This window comes from Bos indicus x Bos taurus, chromosome 6, assembly GCF_003369695.1.
Source record: "Bos indicus x Bos taurus breed Angus x Brahman F1 hybrid chromosome 6, Bos_hybrid_MaternalHap_v2.0, whole genome shotgun sequence".
Classification (NCBI taxonomy): Eukaryota; Metazoa; Chordata; class Mammalia; order Artiodactyla; family Bovidae; genus Bos; species Bos indicus x Bos taurus.
Window position 1 is genome coordinate 19,444,175 of NC_040081.1, and position 12,985 is coordinate 19,457,159.

Genomic DNA, 12,985 nt, shown 5'->3' on the forward strand with positions numbered 1-12,985 from the left:
CTTTTCATACTGTTCATGGGGTTCTCAAGGCAAGAATACTGAAATGGTTTTCCATTCCTTTCTCCAGTGGAATGGAGGAATTTAAATTAGATGACCATTATACCTACTACTGTGGGCAAAAATCCCTTAGAAGAAATGGAGTAGCCCTCATAGTCAACAAGAGAGTCTGAAATGCAGTACTTGGGTGCAATCTTGGAAAACAACAGAATGATATTGGTTTGTTTCCAAGGCAAACCATGCAACATCACAGTAATCCAAGTCTATGCCCCTACCACCCACTTCTTCATAGAAAAAGTCTATGCCTTCTTATTTCAAAGAAGCTGAAGTTGATCCGTTCTATGAAAACCTATAAGACCTTCTAGAACTAACACCAAAAAAGAAGATGTCCTTTTCATCACAGGGGACTGGAATGCCAAAGTGAGAAGTCAAGAGATACCTAGAATAAAAGGCAAGTTTGCCCTTGGAGTACAAAATGAAGAAGGGCAAAGGCTAACAGAGTTTTGTCAAGAGAACGCACTAGTCATAGGAAAACACCACCAGATGGTTAATACCAAAATCAGACTGATTATATTCTTTGCAGCCAAAGATAGAGAAGCTCTACACAGTCAGCAAAAAACAAGATCTGGAGCTGACTGTGGCTCAGATCATCAGTTCCTTATTGCAAAATTCAGGCTTAAATTCAAGAAAGTAGGGAAAACCATTAGACCATTCAGGTATGGCCTAAATCAAATCCCTTATGATTATACAGTATAAATGACAAATTGATTCAAGGGATTAGATCTGATAGAGTGCCTGAATAACTATGGACCAAGGTTTGCAATATTGTACAGGAGGTGGTGACCAAAACTATCCCCAAGAAAAAGCAATGCAAGAAGGCAATGTGGCTGTCTGTAGAGGCCTTAGAAATAGCTGAGAAAAGAAGAGAAGCAAAAGGTAAAGGAGAAAGGAAAAGATATCCCCAACTGAATGCAGAATTTCAGGGAATAGCAAAGAGAGATAAGAAAGCCTTCTTAAGTGAACAATACAAAGAAATAGAGGAAAACAATAGAATGGGAAAGACTAGAGATCTCTTCAGGAAAATTAGAGATGCTAAGGGAACATTTCATGCAAAGATGGGCACAATAAAGGACAGAAATGGCGAGGACCTAACAGAAGCAGAAGATATTAAGAAGAGGTGGCAAGAATACACAGAAGAACTGTAGAAAAAATATCTTTATGACCCAGATAACCATGATGGTGTGATCACTCACTTAGAGCCAGACATCCTGGCGTGTGAAGTCAAGTGGGCCTTAGGAAGCATCACTATGAACAAAGCTAGTAGAGGTGATGGAATTCCAGCTGAGCTATTTCAAATCCTAAAAGGTGGTGCCGTTAAAATGCTGCACTCAATACATCAAATTTGGAAAACTCACCAGTGGCCACAGGACTGGAAAGGGTCAGTTTTCCTTCCAGTCCCAAAGAAAAGCAATGCCAAAGAATGTACAATTGCGCTCATTTCACATGCTAGCAAGGTCATGCTCAAAATCTTTCCAGCGAGGCTTCAACAGTATGTGAACTGAGAACTTCCAGATGTATAAGCTGAATTTAGAAGAGGCAGAGGAACCAGAGGTCAAATTGCCAACATTCACTGGATCATAGAAAGAGCAAGAGAATTAAAAAAACCTACTTCTGCTTCATTGACTATGCTAAAGCCTTTGATGTCGATTACAACAAACCTTGGGAATTCTTAAAGAGATGGAATACCAGACCACCTTACCTGTCTCTTGAGAAACGTATATGTAGGACTAGAAGCAACAGTTAGAACCAGACATGGAACAACAGACTGGCCCCAAACTGGGAAAGGATTACATCAAGGCTGTATATTGTCATTCTGCTTATATAACTTATATGCAGAGTACATCATGTAAAATGCTGGGTTGAATGAATCACAAGTTGGAATTCCTGGGAGAAATATCAACAACCTCAGATATGAAAATGTATCACTCTAATGGCAGAAAGCAAAGAGGAACTAAAGAGTCTCTTGATGAGGGTGAAAGAAAAGAGTGAAAAAGTTGGCTTAAAACTCAACATTCCAAAAACTAAGATCATGGCATCTGATTCCATCACTTCATAGCAAATAGATGGGGAAAAAGTGGAAACAGTGACAGACTTTATTTTCTTGGGCTCCAAAATCACTGTAGATGGTGACTGCAGCCATGAAATTAAAAGATGCTTGCTTCTTGGAAGAAAAACATGACCAACCTAGACAGTGTGTCCAAAAGCTGAGATTACTTTGCCAACAAAGGTCCATCTAGCCAAAGCTGTTGTTTTTCCAGTAGTCATGTATGGATGTGAGAGTTGGCCCATGAAGAAGGCTGAAGAACTGATGCTTCTGAACTGTGGTGTTGGAGAAAACTCTGGAGAGTCCCTTGGATAGCAAGGAGATCAAACCAGTCAATCCTAAAGGAAATAAACCCTGGATATTCATTGCAAGGACTGATGCTGAAGATGAAGCTCCAAATACTTTGGCCATCTAATGCAAAGAGCTGATTCATTGGAAAAGATCGGATGCTAGGAAAGATTAAGGGCAGGAGGAAAAGGGGATGGCAGAGGATGAGATGGTTAGATAGCATCACTGACTCAATGGACATGAGTCTGAGCAAACTCCAGAAGATAGTGAAGGACAGGGAAGCCTGAAGCGCTGCTGTTCATAGGATTGCAAAGAGTTGGACACGACTCAGCGACTGAACAATAATATGGTAATCCATATTTAGAAGAATGAGTCAGGCTTACATGAATTGATAAGAACTAGCCTCCAAAATGTAGTATTATATGAAAAAAGAAGGTACAGACTAGGTTTACTTCATGCCATTACTTTATGAACAGGAAGAATTTTGATTAATCAGTTATAACATAGTCATATGGTGGAATATTAATGCTAAATCACTTCAGTCGTGTCCGACTCTGTTGCAACCCCACAGATGGCAGCCCTCCAGGCTTCCCCATCCCTGGGATTCTCCAGGCAAGAACACTGGAGTGGGTTGTCATTTCCTTCTCCAATGCATGAAGGTGAAAAGGGAAAGTGAAGTCACTCAGTCGTGTCCGACTCTTAGCGACCCCATGGACTGCAGCCCACCAGGCTCCTCCGTCCATGGGATTTTCCAGGCAAGAGTACTGGAGTGGGGTGCCATTGCCTTCTCCAATGGTGGAATACTACACATTCATTAAAAAATGATCAATTGCTTCATGTACTGATGATAAAGAAAGGCCTTCAAGATGCATTTTTAAGAAGGTAAATGGGGTATATAGCATGCTTTCATTTGCATCAAAGAGGTAGGCGTGGAGATACACAGGAATTTGCCCACAAATATGTAAGATATTTCTGAAAAGTATACAAAAACCTGGTAATATTGTTTAACAAGGGGTATTTAAGGACCTGAACACACTCTTATAAAATAAAATATATTTTTTAAAAAAATTAGTGGGAAAAAATTTTAAACCTGCACAAAATTGCTGAGAGAGAGACAAAAATATCCACTATAGTTAGGGGAGTGGGAAGTAATGAGAATTAAGGCTAAGAATGCTCCTCCTCTTCCCTTTCACCTCCCCTGTGGATATATTCCATTATTCACAGAAGGAAACTGCAGAATCACTCAGCATCTCTGGATTGTCATTTTAAATGCATGCGGTTGGTTCAATTGACTGAAAATGCAGATAACACGAACTCTACATCTGAAAACCACCATTACAATTGCCACAGGAGGGGAGGGTGAGGAGTACACCTACATTTTTCAAAGCTTATTAAAAAATTTCGAAGGAGGAAACAGTGTCGTTTCTGGGCCCGAAGCGGCTCCTTGGGACCAGAGGTGCATATGCTTTCAGGCAGCATCTCCATGTGGCAGGTATTTGAGGGCAGACGAAGCAGCTGAACTTCCAGCCACTAAAGTGCTTCCTTTCACTTGACCTGATATCCCAGGCTGAGAAGTGCTAACATTTCTGGTCTATAAACGTTAAGACCCGCCCAGATTAACTGAAATGGGGATCTTAGGAGCATGCTAAGTTGCTTCAGTCGGGTCCGACTTTGTGCAACCCTGCGGACTGCGGCCTGCAGGCTGTGTCCAGGGGATTCTCCAGGCATGAATACTGGAGTGGGTTGCCATACCCTCCTCTAGGGGATCTTCTTGACCCTGGGATGAAACCCCCGTCTCTTATGTCTCCCGCATTGGCAGGCAGGTTCTTTACCACTAGCACCACCTGGGAAGCCCTCTAAGGAAATTAGTAGCTCTCAATAGTAAGATATAAAGATCAGTTCTAATCAAGGGAAAGAATGAACGAACAAGGTAATTTCTCTGAACCTTGACTTGCAAGAAGACTCATCCTCCAAAACTACCTATGCGAAAGAGTCAAACTTCTTCAGCGTTGATTTTGGTGTGGAATCTACATTCCAGGACCACTTGAAGTTACCCAAAGTACATGCCATTCTTAAATAACCTTTTCATGGAAAGTGGGTGGTTTGGTTTATCTTGAAGACTACTTCCTAAGGATGTGGAAATTCAGATTGAGCGCTGAAAGTAGTTATAAGATGGTCCACAGTCTAGCATTTATTCCTACCTCCAAAAATAAACCATGACATTTTGCATTCTCACCCCAAGATTAGAGGAGGAAGCTGAAAAACATTAAGACAGTGAAGCATGCTCAACTCCATTAAGCTGGCCCAGGACCTGCTGGCAGTCTTCAACACGGCTCTGAGCAGCACAGCCCGCCTTGAGATTCCCAGCCACTCCTGGTGGGATGCATACAGTTGTATGGGTATAGAAAACTGCTTCATCCATAAAACGCTGATTCATGTCCAGTGCAGGCTGCCATAGCTGTTCACTACTAAGGGAAAGGCACTCACTAGGAACAGTGTGGGAACACTAGAGGTGGCCTTCAAAATCACTTCCGGTATTTCTCGTTTACTCTTATTTTAAAAAAGGATTCAAAATCCAAATAATCCAAGAAGGGTGTAATCTATGTATTTTGTGACTAGGGACATGAAATCAATGACTAACATAGGGAGCGAAAATGAACAAATCATGTTCCTTTTATGAGGCTGGATTTCTGAAACCAGATGTGAATGAGGAATAAAATATGAATTTTAAGTGTTTCATTTACTGTATTAAAATTTTCTGCTTCAACTAATAACCATTTCATTTGACATACAGCAATAATACATTCAATAATTTCCTCATCATTCTTTCTAGTGATCCACGATCATTAGCCATAACGCATATTATCCAAATGAAATTATTGGAGGTACAACTCCAAAACAGTTTCAGAATGAATTACTGTTTCTCAGTCCTTGAGTTAGTCCTTGAACTAACCTGTAAGTTTATCAAGCACTTTTAAGAATCCAGAATTTTCACTTTACATGGCAATTGTACAGTTGTAGCCTTTACTAGGAGAAGGCAATGGCACCCCACTCCAGTACTCTTGCCTGGAAAATCCCATGGATGGAGGAGCCTGGTAGGCTGCAGTCTATGGGGTCGCTAAGAGTTGGACATGACTGAGTGACTACACTTTCACTTTTCACTTTCATGCATTGGAGAAGGAAATGGCAACCCACTCCGGTGTTCTTACCTGGAGAATCCCAGGGATGGGGGAGCCTGGTGGGCTGCCATCTATGGGGTCGCACAGAGTCAGACACGACTGAAGCGACTTAGCAGCAGCAGCAGCAGCCTTTACTAACTTCGGGGTGGGGGACGGTAGGAGGAAATGAGGTTTAGAACTAGTAAAGTAAAATCAAACTTTAGGTGTGGGTTTTATTTCTCACCAAAATCTCCAAAGAAACATAACAAAATTCCTACAGTTTTTCCTGGTCTTAAGAATAATTGCTCAAGGACAGCCAAAGAACTCAGAAACTTAATAGCTTTGTTGAAAACTAGAACTAGTTGCATTTTGAATTTTTCTTCACACCTTTACAAAGTGCTTTCGACAGAAACACTATTGTTACAGCCACAGAGAGAGCCAAACCTCCCAGGAAACAGAGAAACAACCATACAGAAATGCAATGTCTAGGTCCTGTATACTTTAAAAAAAAAAGTAAGTTCTCAGGTGGGATTTAGAGCTGCAGGGCACCTTAGAATCCACTGGTAAACTGGGAAAGTGCCGCTGAGAAATGTTAAATCACCAATCAGGTGCAAACGTCAGAACTCCACTCAGTCGTCTCAAATTGTCTTGTGCTTTTAGTTAAGAACTGTTTCCACGGCATGCATGGCTTTTTAAAATCAGAGAAACACCGAGAAATCTTTATTACTGAGATCTCCACTTGTTAGGAGCAGAGAAATTGTTAAAGTAATTGAAATGTCTCATTAACACGATGGGGAAGTTAAGGAAGTGAAGCAGAATAACTACAGAGCAAGTAACAAGTAGTTTGTGATCCTCTGAGTGATTAACGTGCTGCGTTCTGTAAACATAGACCCATCCGGTGTGCTGCAAACATACTAGGAAACCTCCCTTTTCCAGTCCAGAGTTATATCAATAGTCAATAAAGGTAAAGTCCAAGACAGGTAATTAGAAACTCCAATTCTGAATCCTCAACATGTAGAGATCCGCTTGAGTCAAGAATACGAAACAAAGAGTCAAAGGATAGAAGGAAGATACAGGTATGACCTCTGAAAGCGCAGTGAAAACGTAACCTGCCTATTTCTGGAACAGGGCGTGCTTTCCCCGGCCAGGTGGAACTGTTGGGTGGCATGGGCAGGATGCAGGATGGTTCCTGTGCCTGCTGGGGAGCATCTCTGGTCCCTCCTTTCTTAGTCCCAGAGGAAAGGACGGGAGGTCTGGCGGAACTGTGGCTGGACTTGCAGGCTGAGCAATGAAAGCCCCATGCCAGGTGAATCGTCCATGAAAAGGTGGGCAACAAGTGAAAATGAAATACATTTTCACTTCATTGTATACACTTCACTTCATTGTATTTCAGTGAAATACAAAAATCTTTTGGGTAAATACATATACTCGACTCACATAAATATTGAGTCAAAACATCTCACATGTGCTCAACCAAATGGAACAGACATCACAGGGTCAGTGCTCTAGCCTGTGAGATCTCCCCCAACTTACACCTTTCCTAAGGGATAAATTGGGAGGTACTGTACGCAGGAGGGAATTTCTCCCTTTTGCTTTGCTGGGCTGATTTGAAGGAAAATTTCAAAGTGAATCATTCAGAAAAACGAGACCCAGGGCACCTTGTTGAGGAAGGGAGAACGCTCCTCATGGGAAAGGGACTCTGAGATTATACAAGGGTCAGAAAGGCAAAAACATTTTTCACATTAAATTTCCCAGCAGCTGTTCGGAATTTTTATAGGTAATCCATTACCAGATGTAACTGTTAAAGAATAGCAAGTCTCTTTTCCTCGAATAAATATAGTCACAAGGGTTTAAATTTCACAAAAGCTTTCTTTAAAACCCATCAGGAGTTTTCCTTCTGTCCCCGACAAGCCTCTTTTTGGTGCTGTTCACTCCCACTTTGAGCAGACTCACCCCCAACATGCACATTCCTCTACCTGTTTATAGCAAAACAAAGACAGAGGGATCTCTGAACTGGTAAAAGATGCTGGGACCATCTGAGATTCTGCAAAAATAAAACACAGGCAAGGAAGCATCCATCGGTAAAGATCCATCTGGCTCTTTCTGAAGGCATTGTATTTTACTGCAACAAAGAGAATCTCAGAACCATTTTTTAAAAAACATAGGCGGTATAAAGAACAAAGAGTCTAATGGCACATAAGGACCCATCCCACAACACTGTGTCAACACCAGCATTCCTTTATATTTAATTTCACCAGACACACATAATAGGGTATACCTGGAGTAGTTTTCTATGCTTTACAAATGATAATTTACTTCAACTCTGTTACGGTCCTAGGAGGTATTGTACTATTTTAGATCCATTTTAGAGATGAGCAAAACAGAGCAGAGAGGGACTGAATGATCTGTTAAAGGTCACACAGCTAATAGGAGGTGGAACTAGTTTAAACCCAGGGAGTCTAGCTCCAGAGTCCACATTTCCTCCATTATGCTGCCTCTCAAATTTTCATCAAATCTAAGATAAACTGGGATTTGTGAAGGATCACCTTAACGCATTTATCACCATTTCAATAACTAACTCATGCCACGTTGCAGCTTCCTCGGATCCAATGCAAGAAAGAAAAGATAAATACTATCAAATACTATATTTGACTGCTTATGCGGTCTTTCAGAAACAAAATGAAGGTACAGAAAATTAGAGTGTCCCGTATCTGCTGGGAAAACTACTGCACAGAAAATGAAATGCCAGGCAATCACTTGGATGTTTAGATTTTGTCATACCACTGGACTCTTCAAAGGTCTTTAAACTCATTCAAATTCAGAACTGCCAAGGCAGTGTGTATCAGAGCAAATTTAATTCCAAGATAAAGAGACATAAAACAGCTCTTTCTGGGGGAATTCCACAGTTGATGAACCTCTAAGAGAGTTTTCTCCTCAAAATTCTTTAAGCACAGCTGGCAGAGTGCAAATATCCTCCCACTTGCCTCTGCCGACTGCCCTGGCACGCTGCCTTCATGGGAGGTGCACTCCAGTGCGCTCTGCCAGGCAGCCTTGTCCTGGGTGGGGCTGGGGGCCTGTGCACACCCCACAGTGCTGCAACACTCGCTTTGGCGGTGTTCAGAAAACAAAGGCAATGAAGGAGGTGGAAACTACCTTCCTTCCTGCCAAGAAGCTACTTATCTTTTATTCAGGAGAGGTGTGTATATTGACTGGGTCAAGGGAAGAGTCCTCTCTTCACCTTTCGCTTAACAACACCTGACTGAGCTTCACATTCCACACCTGTGGCCTCCAGCTGTGCAAACACCTCTGCCCCAGTGGCATAAATGGCACCATAGACTACAGTCCATCAGGTACCATTCTTCTCTCTGACCATCTTCCCTTAAAAACAACGTGGAACAGACCAACCAGTAGGGGCACAGAAGCTTTACCTGGTTCTTTTGTTTACCAAAAACTGGAGTTACCACCATCTGCCTTTAATAAACGCAGCAGTGACCCAGCTGTGCAACAAGTCTGACCCAGTGGCTTGCAAGGAACGGGCAAACAACCATGAGTCCCCTTTCCCTTTTCCTCCCTAACCACAGACGTCATCCCAGGGCTGTTACTCTCCCTCTTTCACAAAGTTAGGGGCAGACATCCCCAAAGACTGAAATAACTAAGAAATGCCTAGCTTTCCAAACTGAAATTTACCTGATTCCTCACCTCGCCAACCCTTCTCTAAGGCAGGCTCCTCCCTTTGCAACTCCAGCCTTTTTAACCACCCTTCCATATTTCTCTAAGCCCCTTTTTAATTACTGTTAAAAACAATGGAATACATCGAAATCAACTCAGTTCCACCATCTAACCAGACATACCAATCTAGGGATCCAAAGATATGACAGAAATTTACTTGAATGTTTTGTGAATTTTTTTGTTAGGGCAATTGGGAAAGATAAAATTTTAAGATGTAGATAAAAAAGTGGGAATGAATTTCTCAAACTTCTGGGGTGTGGCTCTGATTTCTACCAGTAAAATATCCATTTGTGATTATGGAAAAGGTAAAAAAAATCAGTGTTCTGATTTGGCACTTATTACATGATGTTGACTACTCATAGAACTTCAAAATGATTTTTTTTAAGTGCTATTTGATTATACTGGGTGGTCCATTTAGAATCCAGTCAATACAATCTCACTTCAAAAAAAAAAAAAAAAAGATTTACAAATAGGCCACTTTATACAACAGCTATGGCAAGGAATTTACAAGTGCTGTAAGGTTCAGAGTTTATTTAGTGTAAATACAGTCTAGACTCATTATCTTACCCCCATCTCACAGCCCACAGCAAAGAGTAAGCCTGATGGGAAAACAAGAGCTGGAGATCCCTAGGACAAATGCTAAAATGGGCGTCTTAGGTACCTCTGGGAATAACAAAACTGGCACCTTACTTTAGTAGGGGGGATTCCGGTTGGAAGGGGGCAGAGTAAGAGGTCAGGGGCAACTCCCACGTCAGAACCACACCAGGAAGCCTTGCTCAGTAAGGAGCCCTCCGATGTGCACAGTGAAGCCATGACTGACAGTGGACAGCCCGCCCCCCACAGATGCTGGCGTCCCCGGCTGATACTCACGCTGACACTGTCCCCAGGGCCGGCGGGCCCAGCCCCAGCAGCAGTCAATCCTCCCACCGTAACGACACAGGCCAATGGATGACACTATTTGCCTGGGCCACCTACCAAACAAAAAGATGCAAATTAAATAAAGACACTCTTGAAATCAAAAATAATTTTCTCAGTACTTTAGAAAAACTTTTTAATAGCACCCAACAATTTTCTAGGAATCCTTTTCATGCCTGAAGAAATTAAACAACAGAACACCTTCAGAGAAATGGTTCTGCTATGATCTAATTTCAAACATCAGACAGACATATATACAACAGCGCAAGAATTGAGGGGAAAAAGGAGGGGAAGATCCTTTCTTATAGGGAAATAGCACCAGCTAAAATGAAGAATTCTCAAGTCTGCCACTCACAGGATGGTTTCTGAAGTTTGAAATAAAACAGATTCCTCAAAGGCCCACACCTGTTACTGAGGGGAAGGCCAGTTTTGGCTGATTCATGGTAAACTGAAAAGTATTAAATCAAACATGTCAAAGCAGGAAAAAAAAAAAAAGTCTGCCTTGTATAAGGGGGTACCTGTGGGAAGGGGCAGAAAGAGGGGAGGTTTCTCAAAATCAAATGGAACAAAACTCTTTTTGGGATATGACTCTTCTGCAAAAAAAGGTTTCAGAAAAAAAAAACGTACTGGAGAAAGAAGACTAAATTAAACCAAGGAGAGTTTAAAGTGTAGCTAACATCTCAAGTGTCCTTGTAGTTTGAAACTTTCCTTCCTGCATCAACAATTCGTGTTACCGTCCTCTCTAACATAAATAAGGACTAAAGCAAACACTGGATTTCAGGATCCGATTTACCAACCAGATTCCACTTTGACACCTTATTTGGTACATCGGTTCCTTGTTTAGATTCACACCTACCTCGACGACTCTCCTCGCCACCCCCTCCACCAGAGGATCAATATTTTAATCGTCTGTTTTAGATATTTTTAAGACTACATGAAAATCTATGCATAGTCATCTGATTATTTCTTGCTGCAAATATGTGTGCAAGAAACGCACAGGATATCCGAATGTGAGGAAATCATTGCTTTAATAAAATAAAACAGCCTCTGGTCGCTACCCACTTTTTTTTTTTTTTTTAACTTTACTAATCTTTTCATTCCCCTTGCCTTCATCTCCCGCTTCTGCCCCCGAGCCCAAAGGACAAATAACCCCGAACTTTACATTTCCTGAGACCAGGTGATAAACAAGCGGCTGCGCTTTTTCTCTCCAGCGCTCCACTGGCTCCCCTCCGTTCCTTCCAGGCACAAGAAAGCCAATCAATCGTGGAATTGATTCGTTCCAAGACTGCAGGTAAAACAGGTGCGGCAGTCTCTCGGGCTGCGCGGGGGCGGGGGTGAGGGTCATTGCATGAGGGCTGACTGGGTGGCGGTGGGACCCAAGTTAAAAATCTCTCCTGGCTCCTGCTGCCTGTTTTCTGCTTAAGCAGCAGCGATGGGCACTCGGGGCAAGTCTGGTCTGTAATAGCACCGAGGTGGAGTAACCAAGCACGCCCTCGCGACACACACACACACACACACGCATGCACGCACACACTCGGGAGCCGATCTGGCAGCCGGGGCGAGGGCTCCTCGCTCTGCGGTAGGAGGAGCGGCTGAGTGACAGGGGAGCGGAGCAGAGCCTGGGGTTGTTGGGACCTGTCAGAGCACGCAGCAGTCAGGCTCGCCCGAGGTCTCGGGAGCTGTGTGTGCGTACAGGCACCCACACACGCGCGCGCAGCGTCCTCCCCCCGGCCTCTCGGTCCTTATTTTGAGTCCTCCCTCCCACCAAGGAAACCAAGTCGGGAAGCAAACGGGTCTCCCTCTGGAAACACAGTAGCTTCCTCTCCCTACCCTTTGTGTGAGTCATCGTGACAGCCCCCAGGCGGGATGTGGCCCGGACCACCTGGAAGTTTCCCCACTGCAGAGCTGTCTAAAGCAAGAATTTCCCACCCAAGGGATGTCCCGCACGTCACCGCCTGTGGGGCAGCTAACCCGCGCCCTCAAAGCCCAGATGCCGGGCTCCACCTCCCTTCTCCCGCAGCCCCGACTAGGGCTCGGCGGCCCACCCCGCAGCGCAGCCTCCCCGGGTTCCCGGACGCGCAGGGGGCGCGCCCTCTAGGCCTTGGGCAGCCACGGGTGGAGACGGCTGCTCGACGGCTCTCCTCCCGCCGAGGCCGTGCGGTGGCCCCGTTTCTGGCCCGAGAGCAGAGAGATGGGACTCCAGGGCGGTGTGAAATTAGCGCTGGATAGAGCAAGAGAGGGTCCCCGGGGGGCGACTTACCTCCCGTCGAACTCCGCGGCCGCCTGCAGGTAGAGCGAGGACCCGAGCAACAGCGCCAGAAGGAAATCCATCTCGGGCGGCGAGTCCCGGGCGGAGGCTCAGCTGCAAGCGGGGAGCAGGTGGCGGGTGCTGGGGGCGCAGAAGAGGCGTGCTCGGCTCCCCCGAGGAGCTGCGGGCGCCGAGGTTACTGCTGCCCCTCTCGGAGGAGAGCCGCGCGGCACGCAGCCGGAGCAGGTCTGCTTGCGGAGTCCCGAGCCCCTCCGGCTCCCTCCCCGCGAGGGGAGGCGCTGCCCGGGAAGCCGCGCCGCCTGCGGGGAGGGGCGCAGGGGCGGGGGGCGCGCGTGCGCTCGGCTCGCCGCCCTCGGGTCCCCGGGTGAGGGGTGGAGGGCGCCCGGCCCTTCGGCGGGAAGCTCGGGGGCGGGGGCACTGCAGGAAGGCAGAGTCTCTTGGGGACCAGCCAAGCCGGGCGATCGCCAGGCTGGGAGAAAAGTTGCCAGCCCGGCCTGGACCAGGGAGAGCAGGGTGCTCAGCAGG

General features: G+C 44.9%; 1 protein-coding gene across 5 annotated transcripts in view; it reads right to left on the minus strand.

Annotated features, from left to right (window-relative positions):
- The window catches only part of NPNT (nephronectin), a 96,615-nt gene extending 83,893 nt beyond the window's left edge, over positions 1-12,722 (minus strand). For 3 of the 5 annotated variants that reach the window (XM_027543901.1, XM_027543899.1, XM_027543900.1), the window contains exons 1-2: positions 12,452-12,722; positions 10,147-10,247 (exon numbers count right to left, since the gene is read on the minus strand). In XM_027543901.1, coding sequence (XP_027399702.1) covers positions 10,147-10,247; positions 12,452-12,522 — 172 coding nt within the window. In that variant the 5' untranslated portion in view covers positions 12,523-12,722. The remainder of the gene's footprint in view (positions 1-10,146; positions 10,248-12,451) is intronic. The other 2 variants (XM_027543903.1, XM_027543898.1) reach the window with 1 other exon arrangement.
- Positions 12,723-12,985: the final 263 nt, after the last annotated feature.